The sequence below is a fragment of the Gymnoscopelus braueri genome, assembly GCF_963280865.1.
Source record: "Gymnoscopelus braueri genome assembly, chromosome: 10".
NCBI classification, from domain to species: Eukaryota; Metazoa; Chordata; class Actinopteri; order Myctophiformes; family Myctophidae; genus Gymnoscopelus; species Gymnoscopelus braueri.
In genome coordinates, this window is record NC_137611.1 from 47,442,810 (window position 1) to 47,461,858 (window position 19,049).

Here is a 19,049-nt window from a genome sequence, read left to right on the forward strand (position 1 = left end):
AGGAGCAGTCAGAGGCAGCGAGAGCCTCTTTAACCCATTCAGACCTGAGGCCAGTTCTAAAACAACACAGTCTCACTCCCAAGAAGGCACATATTGCCTTTTGGTCAGAACCCCAGGAAGGCACTATGTGTCGTCCAGGGGCGCCTGCGACGGCATTATGCGCCTTCCAGGGTCACCCATAGACATTCATGGAATGCCTACAGTATGGACTGTATGTCTAAAAACGCCTTCTAAATCCTGACCTAAGTTTTCAGAAAAACTTCAAATATGTATTAAAAAATTACAACAAATGTAGGCTATGTTGCTATATATTGTACATACAGTAGCAACAAGAACCCCAAAAAGGGGTTCCCGTCCTGAAAGGTATAGTTACAAATAGGGGGTTCCCGCCCAAAATGGGTTAACCCGTCCTGTCCGGGAAACGCATCGTGTGTCATTTTAGATTTCTTTGGCTATTCAAAAATAGCAGATGTAGAAGCTCATAGCCTCATTTTTTAATCATGGAAAATGTGTGCAAATCTTTGAATATACAGTATACATTTTTTTTACTCACATCTTTGCTTCTGGGGGTCCCTGGAACAAAAATATTTATACAGTAGGAAAAAAATAAGTAAAGAAAAATACGAGTTAGGATTTAGAAGACATTTGTAGAATCCCCCAGAAGCAAAGATTTGAGTAAAACTATTTTGCTTTAAATATATATATATATATATTCAAAGATTTTGCACACATTTTCCACGATTTTTCAAAAACAAATAGCAGATGTACAAGCTCATAGCTTGTATATATGCTATTTTTTCAATAGCAATAGACATCTGATACGACGCGGACGCGTTCCCGGAGGGAAGGGGTTAAGCCCGTCTATTATCTGTGCTCTCAGCGCTGTAATCTGCCGGGCTGGGCTCTCCTGGCTGCCTGCATACAGGAGCATATTGTGTGCTCCGCGGTGGGAGCTCGGGCAGCGAGGCCGACCCACGTTACTGAGGTCTCCTCTGGGCTGTAGTCGTCTCTGGTTACTCCTCTCCTCTCCTCTCCTCTCCTCTCCTCTCCTCTCCTCTCCTCTCCTCTCCTCTCCTCTCCTCTCCTCTCCTCTGCAGTGGTGTAAAGTAACTAAGTACTCAAGTGCTCAAGTGCTCAAGTGCTCAAGTGCTGTACTTGAGTACAATTTTGAGGTACTTTTACTTTACCGGAGTATTTCTAATTGTCTATACTTTTGCTTTTACTCCACTACATCCACTTTAGCACTAATTTATAGGCTATTTTCAAACAATTTAGTACTTTTACTTTTGATACTTTAAGTACATTTTGATACCAATACTTTTGTACTTTTATAAGTACATTTAGAATTCCGGACTTTTACTTGTAACAGAGTACTTCTACATTGCAGTATTAATACTTTTACTTAAGTAAAACATTTGAGTATTTTTTCCACCACTGCCCCTCTCCTCTCCTCTCCTCTCCTCTCCTCTCCTCTCCTCTCCTCTCCTCTCCTCTCCTCTCCTCTCCTCTCCTCTCCTCTCCTCTCCTCTCCTCTCCTCTCCTCTCCTCTCCTCTCCTCTGTCTCTTCCAAGGCACACTCAGGAGTCTTATTTTACCCAGAGTGCTCTCTCGTCTCGTCTCCTCTTCTCCCCGCCTGTCTTTTTGGCTGCCAAACTGTCAGCCATTGGACAAAACAGAGACACCTCCCTACCCCTCTCTCTCTCTCTCTCTCTCTCTCTCTCTCTCTCTCTCTCTCTCTCTCTCTCTCTCTCTCTCTCTCTCTCTCTCTCTCTCTCTCTCTCTCTCTCTCTCTAAGAAGGCTGAGAACAGGGATGACTGAGTTTGGCCTCAAAATGTCAAGCATACAAGCATCAAAGTAAACATAAGTATATGAATGAAGAAAAAATAAGAACAGTTGTTTTTCTTTATTTTCTTTTAATATGATTTTAAAAACCATTCAATTGTTGAAATGAAACAACACTTTATTCATCTGCGGTTTCATTGGCTGTTGTCCTCAGCAACAGATCACTGGACATAGGTTAGAGGTTGTTAGGGGAGGAGTTAACTAGCTGTTGTTCACACCCATTACCGGACAGCCATACTTTGGCATGCTTTTTCTCAGTTTCTTCATTTCAGGTTCAACAACATTCAAATAAGCAATATCTTAAATATTATTACATGAAAATGATGATAAATATGTCTGGCATTCGTAACAAACCCAACCGCTTGAAATGTGGCTGAGAATTCAGCGAGAATAGACAGCGGTTCAGCGGTTCAATAGACATACATGTATGCATTATGAGTTATGATGATTTTAATAGTGGAGACACCTCCTGCTTCAATAGACATATCATGGGACATACTTTAGGAGCCATGGATTGTCTCTGCCAATATGGCGGTCGCGGTGAGCGATCCAATGAACAACAGTGGCCATTGGGGTATCTGTGTGTGTATCTATGGATGTACTTCTACACTGCTGTGACTCCCTGTCTCCTCTCTGTTTTTCAAACTTATAGCCAAAAGCTGAGTTTACTCGAGCGAGTTCGCCTTCCCAACACGCGGCCCGGAGCCATCATGGCTAAAAAGCCGCCCACCGGCACCGACGCCATAGAGGAGAGTCCGTCCAAGGATCCCAAACCCGCCGGCTTCAGTAACCGGGACAGGTTCAGAACCGCCTTCCGCATGAAGGCCTACACGCTGCGCCAGAGTTCTGAAGGTACACACCACACATAACAGCACAACAGAGTGTCCTTTGGTTCCAAGTCTGACCTAGAAATAGGCTCTCTGCACAGCCCCATAGACCATATTCACACGGCGGCCATGTTGGAATTTAACATTGAAAGTGCCACCCCGTTGCCGTGGCAACCGGGGTGATACTTCATTGACTTAATAGCAACATGGCCGCCGTGTGAATATGGTCTATTGGAAAGACATTGGGCCTCGTCCTAATTCCTTCACAGGTGTTACCTATGATACTAATGAAGGCTCTGTTCCATTCTGGTCAAACAGAGGTCAGGGTGCTGATATTGTGCATGTTGACTCACTGGAAACACTCTGCTAGACCGGTGGGTCTCAAAGTGTGGTCCAGGGTCCCTCATGGTTCCTTGAGGGGGTTTCAAATGGCCCCTTGCGGGTGTGTAACTGTGAGAGTGTTCAAATGGAACCATTTGTACACTCAGAGTTATGGGGGTCCTTGAAATCAAAAAGTTTGAGAACCATTGTGCTACACTAAATGGAACAGAGCCTTCATTAGTATCATTGGTAACACCTGTTAAGGATAACATCAATATTAACTATTTCAATGTCATGGCATTTTCTTTCTTTTAAACATTGAAAAAATGAGTTTCCATTGTGATACAGATGTATACTGTATAGTATAATGTTAGTTCCATTGATCCAAGCCGTAGCACAGTTGGAATGATTGATCATTAAAATAAACATGCTCTGAAAATGCACGGCGCCACCCATCTGACCACTTAACGCGGCAGCCGATAGATAGGCTGGTCAGGTGGGTGGGCCGCAAGATTTTCACGTGGGCCCTTATTCCAGAAAAGGTTGACAGCCACTGGATTAATACACATCTGTGGTAGCCTACTGCTCAACCTAACAGTATGCTAACAGCTTTTAACGACATGTCTTAACCATATTATTAACCCATTCAATCCGTGAACGCATCTACAAATGTCTTCTAAATCCTTACAGTTTTCTGAAAACAGTATGTTACTATATCAGCAATCTGGGAACCCATCGCCAACTGAAAATGAAAAACAGCGCCCTCTGCTGTTTGTTCTATGTCTGCTGGCTCTGGGCGGAAGAAAACGTAACGCCAGAGCGCAAGGAAACCGGTGTTTGTTGTATGCCTTCAGCGCATCACTTCCGGTTGGTGCGACTATGTTTTCATTCCCACTAACAATATTTCTACACGGAACACTAACACCACTTCTCCCAGAGAACATGGATCGTATTGGTTATAAGCCCACTTGTTTCTATGATGAAAGAGTAAGTTCAAATGTGAATATCTTTCCGTGGTTTTGTCTGCTCCGCAGACGCTATTGTTAAATTAGTTTCGGTTTGTTTTGAGGGGGGAAGGATCGACGGACACGTGAATCCCGCCCACTACATTTGATTGGGTAAACCTGCTTCCTGATCTGAAGGCACGCCCATGCGCACACGTTATGACGAACCTCCCCGACAGATTCCAACGCAGTGCAGAAGCTGTTCTTGAGAGATTACTATATCAGTGGTGTCAAGGACTCCCAAAATGATATGTATTTGGTCGCGGACCCCCATCTCAAAATATTTTGTTCCAGGGACCCCCAGAAGCAAAGATTTGAGTTACAAATATTCGCTTTCAAAAATAAATATATTCAAAGACTTGCAAGATTTTTCAAAAATAGCAGATCTACAATCTTGTAATAACCAAAGTATAAAATAATGGCTATCTAAAATGACGTTCCCGGATTGAATGGGTTAACCTATTATTGACACTATTAGCAGGGTTCCAATAGTAACTAGAACAGAGAGCTGGGGAAATGTTTTAACCCCTTAAGCATTTTGTGCATTTTGTCTACAGCCCTGCATTACTTATGTGTACCACAAATAGTGAAAATAACCGATCTACAAGCTCACAACGGGTTGCATCAGGATGAATTGGGAGCTTGGGAGTGTTGTACCCTGATAAGCATCTGGAATGTAGGAGTTGAGGCATTACATTTTGTTTGATGCGGTCCACAGATACATATTGTGAAAATAGCCGATCTACAAGCTCACAACGCCTCGCTTTGGGAGGCGTTGTGAGCTTTTAGATGAGCTATTTTCAAAATGTTTGCCTCTTATATTATTTGACAATTTGGCCAATGTTTGACCAGTTTTTTAGAGTAGACTAGTTTGTTTATTACTTTTCCCCCTTCTTTTTGGAGGTATTACAAAGGTCTTAAAAGTCCTTTGTGGTTAAGAACCACAGTTGTAGACATAGTTTATTTTATTGTATATATATTTTTTTACAACTTCTGCCAAACTTCCTACAGATGCTGGAAGCCTTCCAGACACAGCCTTAGAGGAGAGGGGTTTCCCAGCAGACATTCTGATGGAGGACATGATTCCTACCCTGAAGCTGGTCATAAGAGCAGTCAGGTCAGTCACACACACACACACACACACACACACACACACACACACACACACACACACACACACACACACACACACACACACACACACACACACACACACACACACACACACACACACACACACACACACACACACACACACACACACACACACACACTGCCTTGGTCTACTTACTGTCAAGCCACACACCTCTTCCACAATACTTTAGTCTGTAACTAACCTGTCATCTGTTTGTCATTTCCATTCATGAAAATATATGTTAAAATATAATTGAAATATAATGAATTCCCTATACTGTATGCTTCAACTAATTTAGTTGACAGTAGGACTTATTTACACAACTTCAAAGACAAAACATAACTGATAGGGAGGTGTTTTAGACAGACAGACAGACAGACAGACAGACAGACAGACAGACAGACAGACAGACAGACAGACAGACAGACAGACAGACAGACAGACAGACAGCTACAGTACCACCTTGGCAGAGAGGGAAGGAACAGACAGACAGACAGACAGACAGACAGACAGACAGCTACCACCTCGGCAGAGAGGGAAGGAATGAAATAACAAGCTTTAAGGAAACTTGCTCAAGGGAACTTTGAGTAGTAGTTTGTGAGTGGTGGACGAACGGGGAACATTACTCATCCACTGGCCCCGCCCACATCTTCTCAGCTGGTACACCAGGGATTTGAACCGGGGACCTTTCTGCTGCAAAAACCCTGCAGCCTTTGGCATTAAGACACGTACTTGGAAAATCTTTAAGATTATTTTAGGTTATTTTTTGTATTCCCCCTTAGCCATTTAACTATCCAGGGAAGGGTTTAGACAGTGGTGGAAAGTAACTAAGTACATTTACTTAAGTACATTTACATCATTAAGTACATTTACAATGCGTCGCATTGTGAGCTTGTAGATTTGCTATTTTCAAGATTTTTATACATTTGAAAACTTGATATTTTGCATAATGAGTACTTTTACTTTTGGCACTTAAAGTACATTTTGATGCCAATACTTTTGACTTACAAGTGTGAAATCAGAGGTATGCACCCTAGTCAGCTAATTACTGTACATTTACATATGTACAAAGAAAAACAATTAAGTGACTAAAAAAAACTAGGATACCACGAAAAAGTCTCCGGGTAGCTCAGTTGGTAGAGCTCTCACCTATGGGCCGCAAGGTCATGAGTTTGATCCCAGGCACAAGCTTTTCTGTAGATCTTTGAATAGCCAAAGAAGTCCTTGAAATTCAAACGGTCGAGGATCACAGAACCAAATCCCATTCCGAAAAAAAAAAAAATCCAAATAATTTAAAAAAAAAACACGCGAACAAGACAACACAGTTCTCTGACTCAACCCCAACAGATTATCAGGTAAAGCTATAGGGCCACACCTGAGACATAAAGGCGGAACCCAATCCAGCGTGAAGAGAGGACCTGAGGAGATGAGTGATCAACCCTGTGAAAGAGGTTCGCTTCCTTCTAGGGCCATTATCTGGGCTCTGAATAGGCGTCTGAATGGGAATCTCAGCAGCTCTGTAGGCTTTCGTTTCAGCGTGTCTGGCGGGATGAAGCCTCTAGCTCATGTGTCTCTGTGTTGACAGCCACAGAGAAGAGGGCTTGGAGCTCCCCTAAGCTTGATCCCGTTAGAAAGCACTGATCTGGTGGTCCCATTGATTGTTTTGGTTTTGAAGTCACTTTTTTCGCTCCTGCTTTGCGGTGGTGTAAAGTAACTGAGTACATTTTCTCAAGTACAATTTTGAGTTACTTTGAATTTACTGAAGTGTTTCCAATTGTCAATACTTCTACTTCCACTCCAGTACATCTTAGAGGCAAATATTGTACTTTTACTCCTCTACAATTATTAGAAAACTTTAGTTACTAGTTGCTTTGCAGATATCAATTATTATATTATAAAACACACATTAACCACTTTAGCCCTATTTTATACCTAGGCTATTTGAAAATAGCCGATCTACAAGCTCACAACGTGTCGCATCGCAACACGTTGTGAGCTTGTAGATCTGCTACTTTCAAACATTTTAGTACTTTTACTTTTGGTACTTTAAGTATATTTTGATGCCAATACTTTTGTACTTTTACTCAAGTAACAGTTTGAACACAGGCCTTTTACTTGTAACAGTAGTATTTCTACATTGTGGTATTGCTACTTTTACTTAAAGGGATAGTTCACCCAAAAAATGAATTATTTTCAATCGATTACACACCCCATGAAGCCCCTTGAATTCATTTTGTTTTTGTCTCATTCCTAAGTCAATAATTTGATGACCGATGGAAAGATGTTAATATCTCCGGTAGGAGACTCAAAGTGTCAACTTTGAGTCTCCTACCGGAGATATTAACATTACTGGAGGTCATCAAAATTATTGGCTCAGGAATGCGACAAAAACTAAAAAATCTCCATGGGGTTCGTAATTGATAGAAAAAAAGTCATGTTGGGGGTGAACTATCCCTTCAAGTAAAATATCTGAGTACTTCTTACACCACTGATGCTTTCTTCTATACCCATTCAGCTTCACGGCTACCCTACGGCTAAACTATCCTTTCTGTCAAAAATCAAATGAAATCTCTCTTCAACAATTTCCCCGGCTTTTCTGATGCTAATAAAAAGTCAGCCTTTAATGTTCTCCATAGTCTCTCCAGACATACATGTTGCTCACCCACATTTTCAAAATGTTCTAAAACAAGAAAGATTGTTGCACACCTATTGTACGAGGTGACAGGTGCATAAGGGAAATGCACATACTGTAGGCCAGTCAGTGTATATAACAATAATTTGAAGACAGTTGCCCTCATTTATCAACGCGGCGCAGACCAAATAATGGGCGTACGGCGAGATCACCGCAACTTTCGGCATTTATCAATATATCCTGACGTTAGCTTCATCCTACCGTAGGCTGAGATCTCACGTCTGGTCGAGACCAGTTGTTGACGTTGGCTGCGCCCGTTTATTCCATTCTAGACCTGCGGAGCAGCATTGTCTGACTGTCTGACAGGCATCTGGACACATAATGCACTCCTAAATGTAGGCTATATATATATGATATATCACACTAATAAATAATCCCTGTGAAAATATAACATTTTATAAAGTAATTTAAACAAACTGCTTTAACAGTCATTCGGTTAAGCTTGCAGATCTGGCTGCATTGGCTATTTGAAAATAGCAGATCTACAAGCTCACAACAGGTCACATCGCGATTTGTTGTGAGCTTGTAGATCTGCTATTTTCAAAATATACGAGCGCTTCTGCGAGAGCATTTTCGGGAGCCCCGACCATCTTTTCATGGACAGTGAGGTCTACTAACTTACAGTAGCTTGTCCTATGTTATGGAGTTATGTCATAGAGAGTTATCTAGGCTACACAACCTGGCTGGGTTAAGGATATAAACCCGACGAATGAATCTCTTATTAACGTGGCAGCACGGGATCACCGCCCGCCCAAGTCTCACGGGGAATATCCTACATGACTGCTTGCGCACTGCTCGGTATGGGTTAAATAAATTAATATACAAACGTATTCCATTCATGCCGATGTGATTGGTATCATAATATGTCATTCATGTAGGCTACAAGCCTACGTGACAAAGATTGTACCGCTACGTGTGTGTGTGTGTGTGTGTGTGTGTGTGTGTGTGTGTGTGTGTGTGTGTGTGTGTGTGTGTGTGTGTGTGTGTGTGTGTGTGTGTGTGTGTGTGTGTGTGTGTGTGTGTGTGTGTGTATGTGTGTGTGTGTGTGTGTGTGTGTGTGGCGAGAGAGAGAGAGAGAGAGGCGTGTGCGTGTGTGGCGAGGCGAGCGGGGGAAACTCTTTCTTATTGGCTTTCCATGCTTTATTTGGTCGTATTCTGGTTCTCCGTGTCGTAAAATCAGGGCGTTTCGAGAATATTTAAGCGGTGTTATTTAAATGACGCTCGGTTTCAGCCGTGACATTTATCAAGGCTGCGACCCAATGTACGCTAGGATTGCCTGTATAGGATTCATTGATAAATGTGACTTCGACGTTGGTGTACGGCCAAATATATGGAAAAATATATGCCGGTTTATACGCTCCGTTGATAAATGAGGGCCAGTGTGCCTCACAGCTACGCCTAACCGCCGATCCGACCGATATGCCCATATATGGACGTATCAGAGCCACCCAATAGTTCATCATCATCATCATCATCATCATTATCATCATCATCATCATCATGTTTTGGATGAATCAAAACGACACATCTAATACACAGTTTCAGTTGTGTCTGACATCAGTGCAAATTACAAAATCTCCATATTATGTGCATTTGGTTTATGTTGTGTATGTTCAACATCAGTTCATGTTAATCTCCATTTGACGCTTGACGGTAGGATTTCACGTCATCTAGGGATTGACCACGTTAGATCGTCACAGGTACTCGATAGGTAGAGTGTGCGACCTCATGCATTCCATATTTGGACATAATGCTCAATTCAGAACTCCATATTTGGTCATGGTTGACGTGGAGCTCCTTATATGGATCCTTATATGATTTGTTTGAGTCTGAGGTCATGATGACACAGTTTGTTTGTTTATGTCTGAGTCATAGTGAACTCTATATGGTTATGTCTGAGTCATAGTGAACTCTATATATGGTTATGTCTGAGTCATAGTGAACTCTATATATAGTTATGTCTGAGTCATAGTGAACTCTATATATGGTTATGTCTGAGTCATAGTGAACTATATGGTTATGTCGGAGTTATAGTGAACTCTATATATGGTTATGTCTGAGTCATAGTGAACTATATATGGTTATGTCTGAGTCATAGTGAACTCTATATATGGTTATGTCTGAGTCATAGTGAACTCTTTATATGGTTATGTCTGAGTCATATTGAACTCTATATATGGTTATGTCTGAGTCATAGTGAACTCTATATATGGTTATGTCTGAGTCATAGTGAACTCTATATATGGTTATGTCTGAGTCATAGTGAACTCTATATATGGTTATGTCTGAGTCATAGTGAACTCTATGGTTATGTCTGAGTCATAGTGAACTCTATATATGGTTATGTCTGAGTCATAGTGAACTCTATATATGGTTATGTGTGAGTCATAGTGAACCCTATATATGGTTATGTGTGAGTCATAGTGAACTCTATATATGGTTATGTCTGAGTCATAGTGAACTCTATATATGGTTATGTCTGAGTCATAGTGAACTCTATATATGGTTATGTCTGAGTCATAGTGAACTCTATATATGGTTATGTCTGAGTCATAGTGAACTCTTTATATGGTTATGTCTGGAGCATTGACTCCATATGTGGGCATGGCTGACACGAAACTACATATATAGGCATAAAACGGACACAGACCGACAGATAAAGAGATTTCCATTTATGGGCATAAAAGGGACACAGACCAACAGACGGGTACAACGGGTACAATGGGTATCGCATAAACAAAGGGGATGCATTCCCAATGGGCATCGTTCTCTGCTTAGCCTCACTGCCGTACATAATGATGAAATGGAAGGGAAAAACATCTTGTTTTTCTTTTTCTTTTATTTATTTTTTTTCCCCCACAATCTTTGTAACCCTTTTTTTGGGGGGGAAATGGGAACATTAATGTGTAGAACTTCTGCTGACCACCAGATGGGACATTTTCCTATCCCGTGTGGTTTGGCACCACGTGGTCAGTATGTCCGAAATGAAAGATACTCTGGTGTACAGGTGCATCTAAAAAAATAAATAATAATAATAATAATCTTCCTGAACGTGTGTCCTCCTCCAGGATCATGACGTTCCTGCTGAATAAGAAGCGTTTCAAGGAGACCCTGAGGCCTTACGATGTCAAGGACGTCATCGAGCAGTACTCTGCTGGACACCTGGACATGCTCTGTCGGATCAAGTACCTCCAGACCAGGTAGGTCTTCTTAGCGGTTATCGCATCTGCTACTTTCGCCATCAAGCAAATCATTGAGAAGTGTGCATTTACTTTTATATCAACAAATCAATGTAAGTATTTTATACTCTCAAACTTTTTCATATTTATAAAAAGTTATAACAACAAACTTTTTCATGTCAAGGACCCCCAAATGGATGTGTATTTGGCCTTAGACCCCCATCTGAAAATATTTAGTGTCAGGGGCCCCCAGAAGGGAAGATTTGCATTAGAAAAAATCTTAATACATTCAAGATTAAAAATAAAAAATAAAAAATAGCAGATGTACAAGCTCGCTGCGTGGCACGAAGTGACACGCTGTGAGCTTGGATATCTGCTATTTTTGAATAGCCAACTTATGAAACATGGATAAAGTGGTTAAAATGATTGTGATGCTGTATTAACACTTTTGTTAGGGACCCCCCTGGGGGTCCTCTGATCTACAGCAGTGGTTCTTCTTTGAGAACCACTCTGTCATACATCAGTGTCGTGCAAAATTAGCAACGTTCTACACAAACTTATGGTTCTGTTTTTAACATGTTGATGTGTTTGTGTCTTTACAGGATAGATATGATCCTGGCCCCGGGGCCTCCTCTGACCCCCAAAAACAAGAAAACACAGAAACCACCTTTCCCCTATCCAGCCAATCAGTCACCCAGGTATGATCACGCAATCACTCAATTACAATCAATCAATCAATCAATCAATCAATCAATCAATCAATCAATCAACATTACATTACATTACAGTCATTTAGCAGACGCTTTTATCCAAAGCGACTTACAATAAGTGTATTCAACATAGGTAGGGAACGAAAACTACTAATCACCAGAAGTCTTTAGTGCATTTTCTGCATAAACAAGCAACCAAGAGTATACCTAGCGCTAAGGTAAAAGTGCAATATATCAGCTACCTATTTCCTTAAACAGATGAGACAAAATAGCTAAATCAAATGAGCATGAGCTAAAACAAATAAGTATATCGACTAAACAAGATCCAATAAACAATCCAATAATCCAATAAACAATACAGCAATAGAAAACAAGCGTTCGTACAACTAGTTAACAACAAGTAGGTCAGGCAGAGAGGAAGGGTAGTGTTTCCTGAAGAGGTGAGTTTTCAGCCTGCGGCGAAATATGGGCAGTGACTCTGCTGTCCTAACATCAGTGGGAAGTTCATTCCACCACTGTGGGGCCAGAACAGAAAAGAGTCGTGACCGTGTGGATCGGCCAGAAGGACCCTTGAGTGACGAGGCAATCAGTCGCCCCGAGGTGGCAGACCGAAGTGGTCGGGCAGGGGTGTAGGCATCGACCATAGCCCGGAGGTAGGAAGGAGCTGTTCCTTTCACTGCCCTATAGGCTAGCACCAGGGTTTTGAACTGGATGCGAGCCGCTACGGGGAGCCAGTGTAGAGAGCGGAGAAGGATGGTTGTGTGGGAGAACTTGGGGCGGTTGAACACCAGACGAGCCGCAGCTTTCTGAACAAGCTCCAGAGGTTTGATGGCAGATGCCGGAGCACCAGCAAGGAGGGAGTTGCAGTAGTCCAGGCGGGAGATGACGAGAGCCTGGATGAGCACCTGGGCTGCCTTCTCCGTGAGGAAGGGGCGAATCCTCCTGATGTTGTAGAGCAGGAATCTGCAGGACCTCGTCACTGATGCGATGTTTGCCGAGAACGTCAGTTGATCGTCCAGGGTCACACCCAGATTCTTTGCAGTCCGAGTTGAGGTCACCACAGCATTATCAATGGTGATGGCCATGTCTCGGTGCGGACAGCCCTTCCCCGGGAGGAACATCAGCTCGGTCTTGTCCAGGTTGAGCTTCAGGTGGTTTGTCGACATCCACTCCGAGATGTCAGCCAGACAAGCAGCCATGCGTGCCTCCACCTGGGTATCAGAGGGGGGGAATGAGAGGATTAGCTGGGTGTCATCGGCATAGCAGTGGTAGGAAAAGCCATGGGAGTGGATGACAGCACCCAGAGATGTAGTGTAGAGAGAGAAAAGAAGAGGACCCAGAACCGAGCCTTGGGGAACCCCAGTTGTGAGCCTGTGTGGTTCTGACACAGACCCTCTCAGCATCACCTGGTAGGAGCGACCCGTCAGGTAGGATGCAAACAGGGAGAGTGCAGAGCCTGAGACACCCATCCCCTCGAGGGTGGAGAGGAGGATCTGATGGTTCACCGTGTCGAACGCTGCAGACAGGTCCAGGAGTATCAGCACGGAGGAGAGAGAGTTCGCTCTAGCGGCATGGAGCGACTCCGTCACTGCCAGGAGGGCAGTCTCTGTCGAGTGACCCACTTTGAACCCAGACTGGTTGGAGTCCAGGAGGTTGTTCTGGTGGAGATAGGAGGACAGTTGTTTAAAGACAGCACGTTCGAGAGTTTTAGATAGGAAGGATAGAAGGGAAACCAGTCTGTAGTTCTTGATCTCAGAGGGGTCAAGTGTCGGTTTCTTCAGGAGGGGGGTGACTCTGGCAGTCTTGAAAGTAGAGGGAAAGTATCCAGATGTCAGAGAGGTGTTAATAAGGTGGGTTAAGAAGGGAAGAAGTTCAGGTGCAATAGACTGCAACAGAGTGGATGGGACCGGGTCCAGAGAGCATGAGGTGGGGCGACTAGAGGTAACAAGGAGAAGGACCTCGTTAGGGGAGAGGGGAGAGAAGTGAGATAGAGAGGGGATGGGGGGGGGGGAGAGGAGTAGATGAAGGTAGAGAGGGGGGGGTGGCAGGCAGACGGGTGTGGGTAGTGCGCAGGGCACCAGCCGGGGGAGGAGGGAAGGAGGATCGGATATCGTTCACCTTCTTGTCAAAGAAGTTGGCGAAATCGTCGGGGAGGAGGGACGAGGAGGGAGGAGGGGGTGGTGGTTGCAGGAGAGAGGAGAAAGTTTCAAAGAGTTTTTTAGGGTTGGAAGCAGAAGCCTGAATTTTACTGCAGAAAAAAGCAGCTTTAGCAGCTGATAGAGAGGAGGAAAAAGTAGAAATGAGAGATTGGAAGGTGAGAAGGTCCTCCAGGAGGTTGCCATTTCTCCATTTGCGCTCAGCCGCTCTCAGGCTCCGTCTCTCAGTCCGCACTGAGTCCGACAACCAGGGGGCAGGTGGAGTTTGGCGTGCAGGCCTGGTGGTGAGGGGACAGAGATGGTCGAGAGAAGAGGATAAACCAACCAACCAATCAATCAATCAACCAACCAATCAATCAATCAATCAATCAATCAATCAATCAATCAATCAATCAATCAATCAATCAATCAATCAATACCAGCAGCAACACAATAAGGCATACATAAAGGGATAGTTCACCCCCAAAATGACTTTTTTTCCTATCGATTAGTCACCCCATGCATGGAGACTTGAATTCATTGATATTTTTTAGTTTTAGTCACATTCCTAAGCCAAATTTGATAACCTGCCTACCGGTCCGCTGGTCATCAAATTATTGGCTTAGGAATGTGACAAAAACCCAAAACTATCCATGAATTCAACTCTCCATGGGGTGACTAATCAATAGGAAAAAAAATATTTTGGGTGAACTATCCAAAAAATTATTCTTGAATGAATGAATGAGTGTGCTCTACGCAGTCTTAACTCCACATTGCTTGTGTGTTGCAGGAACGAGTCTGATCTAGCCAAAGCCCCCGTGCCAGACAATGAAGACCAAAGCATGATGGGGCGATTTGTCCGAGTGGAGAGCAAGGTGCGTGACTGTCATTGAACAACTGGGCAGTATTACGGGTCCATTGGGTTCCATTTGTACACTCTCAGAGTTAAATACACACATAGGATTTTGCTGGTTCCCATATATTTTTTTAAAAGGGTATCAAAAGAGTGTCCATGGCCTAATGCATATCAAACTGGGGGTCCTTGAAATGTAAAATGCTGAGAACCAGTTCTTTAGTATATCTCTGCTGTCCGGCAGAAACCAGCTAACTCCAAAATGTACATTTTTCAGGAAATGAAAGAAAGTGGAGTTAGGAGGTTTTGTTCATCATTGATAAGAACTGCTAAATGGACCTCCAAGCTCACAATGAGGTTGGAGGTCAAAAGGGGGTGGAGCCTGGAGTCAGCAAAACCAGCTAACTCCGGTGGAGTTTAGCTGGTTTAGCAGAAAGTTTGAGGATCCAATGGAGTTAGCTGGTTTTGTCAGAAGTGCTTTTTAATGCTTTTCATTGGTTCAATTTTTTTTACCAACACACAGACGTAAAGGGTGTTCAATGACCCTGATTTATGGAAAAAAATGCAAAAGCGTCAAAATTGAGTTTTCTGCCAGACAGCAAACCTTTACTAGCCTGGTAAACCCTCCCTCCGGAAATCTCATTTCCATTTGATTCCAGGAGTGAGTCTGGCCTGATGGCTTGTATGGGCGTTTCTAGCGCATAACCAAAAAACCGAGCCTATCAGCGTCGTCGCACATCGTTCTGTGATTGACAGCGACAGTTGGCCAATCAGGTGGCGAGTTCGAGTGAGCCCGAATGGACCCGAGTGCAGCCTGAGTGCAGCCGACCAAACACGAACGGCAGCCATTGTTTCTGTGGGCAGTTTTCTCCGCTGTTTTAGAACTTCAAAAAGCTCTCAAACTTCTTTTTTGAGGCACGGAATTTACTTATAAGATATCGTTTGGATAGAATTTAGTTGTTTAACTTCATATATGTTGTCAATTAATCATGACAGAGCCTATTTAAAAATAAAAATTCAGAGAACCGGCAGGGGCGGGCAGTGACACGCATGTATCCGAATAAGGCAACCTATTTTGGGCATGGCCATCTCAAAAGTCCCGTTGCGTCACATTAGTCGCGGAGGTGGTAAAAATGCACTGCAATTGGCTGAAGGGGAAAAACGATCATTGGCTGAAGGGGTCAGTCAACGGTATTAATCCCGCCCAACTCCAGCCCACAGCCAATATTGCAGAATGGGCGATCAGGCCAGACTCACTCCTGGAATCAAATGGAAATGAGATTTCCGGAGGGAGGGTTTACCAGGCTAAACCTTTACTGCATCAGGGCCCGCTTGACAATCTTGAAACCGTTCGCGGCCCACCCATATGGCTACTTAACATCGGCTGCCGTGTTAAGGGGTCAGATGGGTGGGCTGTGTGCATTTTCAGAGCACGATTATTTTAGTGATCAATCAATCGATTGTGTTCTGGCTTCCGTATTGCAATTCGGCCAAGCCCAGAAATACCTGTATGTGTGTCTCAAAGAATGAGTGGGGCTTAACCCTTTCTTGTCCTCTTCAGGTAGAAGACATGGAGAAGAAGTTGGACTTCCTGGTTGACATGCACATCCAGCACACCGAGCACCTGCAGGTCGACTCCGCTGGCACCGCCCGCATGACCCTTGAACCCTGCGACCCCATGGCGCCCGTCGGCGGGGAGATCAGACGAGCATGGTTCCTCAACTACGCCGAGATGTTCCCACACAGCATGTCCTACCAGGTTAGATGCAGTTAGAGGCAGTTACTGAGTACATTTACTCAAGTACTGTACTTAAGTACACTTTTGAGGTACTTTTACTTTACTGGGGTATTTCCAATTGTCAATACTTTTACTTCTACTCCACTACATTTCAGAGGCAAATATTGTAGCCTACTTTTACTCCACTACAATTATTTGAAACCTTTACTATTTACTTTGCAGATATAAATGATTACATTATAAAACATACATTAACCACTTTAGCCCTATTTTATACCTAGGCTATTTGAAAATAGTCGATCTACAAGCTCACAACGCGTCACATCGCAACACGTTGTGAGCTTGTAGATTGGCTATTTTGAAACATTTTACCATATATACCATAGTTCACTATGACTCAGACAACCATATAGTTCACTATGACTTAGACATAACCATATTCGTTGCTGTTGAGACCAGCTAACTCGCTTTTGCATTTTTTTCCATAAAACAGGGTCATTGAACACCCATTTACGTCTGTGTGTTGATAAAAAAAATATTGAACCACTGAAAAGTATTAAAAAGCGCTTCTGACTAAACCAGCTAACTCCATTGGATCCTCAAACTTTCTGCTAAACCAGCTAAGTTCACCAAAGGGGGGTGGAGTTAGCTGATTTAGCTGACTCCAGGCTCCACCACCTTTTGATCTCCAACCTCATTTGAGCTTGGAGGTCCATTCAGCTGTTCTTATCAATGATGAACAAAACCTCCTAACTCAAGACATAACCATATATAGAGTTCACTATGACTCAGACATAACCATATACTGTATAGAGTTCACTATGACTCAGACATAACCATATATAGAGCTCCCATTGCAGCAGCTACACCCAAATATGGCATGTGTGTCATGGTGACTGTGACACATGTCACTATGACTCAGACATAACCATATAAAGAGTTCATTATGGCTCATACATAACCATAAGTAGAATTCACTATTCACACACCCGGGGATGGAATGTGGACCCAAAATGCAGAAAACAGCCACAGGAAACACGGAATGAACTTAAATAATCTTTACTTAAGAAACTCAGGTAGGCCTACACCTCACAGGGCAAACGTCAAAACATAGAAATACTCTTCAAAACAGAAACCCGGGCAGGAACTGTAGCACAGGGCAGCAAACGATACAGAAGACATACAGAAACCAGCCAGAACAGGGGCAGATCGTGACAATAACCCTGTCAAATGCACATAAAGGAGATCAACATGCACTGATGTCATGTCAAATGCACATATATGGAGATTTTCATTACAACATAAATCTAAATTATGAGCATACATGGAGATTTGATTTTCAACATGCACGGATATCAGACACAACAGAAACTGTGTTAAATGCACATATATCAGATAATGTCGTTTTTGATTCATCCCCCAAAAATATATGATAATGATGATGCACGATACCGATGTGTTTATGTGTCGCCTGGGCGCCTCTGATACGCCCATAGCCCATAGAAATAGCAGATGTACAAGCTTTTAAATCAGCTATAAAAAAAAATTGGGAAAAAAATGAAAATGTGTATACATTGTCACTTATAATGCCATGGCCAATATAGGGATGCCAGTTTGAAATTGGTAAAAAATAATTTATAAGACATTATTAGGTTATTGATTATGGTTATTAGGATTATTTTTGATGATGATGATGATTATTATCATTATTCATACTATTATTATTACCACCAGGTGCCTGTCAGCAAGGTAAACCCATATTACGGAGCAGGAGCCAGAGGGGTCACAGACGACAGAGGCGTAGGGGACCGGACCTCCATGCCACCGGACCCCCACCCCCACCACCTCCCGCCGCCACACCCGCACCCCCACCACCGGAGGCAGCCGGAGGACACGCCCAGCTACAGCGAGCGGCCCACGGTGCTGCCCATCACCTCCGTCCAGCAGGACTACCAGACGGCCTGGGGGGACGTGGCGGGGGGAAGGACCACAGGGGGCGGGGGGCGGGGGGGCGGCGACACGCCCCTCTCCATGCTGTCGGTGAACCACGAGGAGCTGGAGCGCTCGCTGAGCGGCTTCAGCATCTCCTCGTCCCATCGGGAGGACGAGGTGGGGGAGGCGGGGGGCGGAGGAGGCGGGAGCTCCCGCCACCCCTCCGGGGGCGGCGTGACGCGGGACGAGGGCAGCTGGACGCGGGACAGGGGGGGCCGGGGGGGCAGCGGCAGCCGACCCAGCTACCTGGCGGAGGGCGAGACCGACACCGACACGGACCCGTTCACGCCGAGCGGCGGCGCGGGGGGAGGAGGAGGAGGGGTCGGGGGGGTCATGCCCCTCTCGTCCACGGGGGAGGGCTTCGGCGAGGATGCCGCGTGGGACACGCCGCCCTGAACGCCCCGTGCCCCCCCCCCCTTTCCTCCCACTTCCGCCGCCCCCCCCCCCCCCCCCCCCACAAAATTCTGTTTTCTCGCTTAACCACTTGATCTCTAGCATCCCTATTTGTCAAGAAATATCAGATCTACAAGCTCGCGACGCATCGTGCTGCGACGCGTTGTGAGCTTGTTTGTTTCGTGCAATTAATGCGGATTCATTTAAACCGCCGTTTATGACATGAG

At 44.1% G+C, this 19,049-nt stretch overlaps 1 protein-coding gene across 1 annotated transcript in view; it reads left to right on the plus strand.

Annotated features, from left to right (window-relative positions):
• Positions 1–18,825, plus strand: part of kcnq3 (potassium voltage-gated channel, KQT-like subfamily, member 3) — a gene marked incomplete at both ends in the record, with an annotated part of 204,083 nt that extends 185,258 nt beyond the window's left edge. The window contains 7 exons of the mRNA XM_080439974.1: positions 2,496–2,695; positions 5,007–5,112; positions 10,891–11,022; positions 11,604–11,699; positions 14,637–14,721; positions 16,261–16,458; positions 18,172–18,825. Of these exons, the coding sequence (XP_080296100.1) occupies positions 2,496–2,695; positions 5,007–5,112; positions 10,891–11,022; positions 11,604–11,699; positions 14,637–14,721; positions 16,261–16,458; positions 18,172–18,825 (1,471 nt within the window). The remainder of the gene's footprint in view (positions 1–2,495; positions 2,696–5,006; positions 5,113–10,890; positions 11,023–11,603; positions 11,700–14,636; positions 14,722–16,260; positions 16,459–18,171) is intronic.
• Between the last annotated feature and the right edge of the window lie 224 nt (positions 18,826–19,049).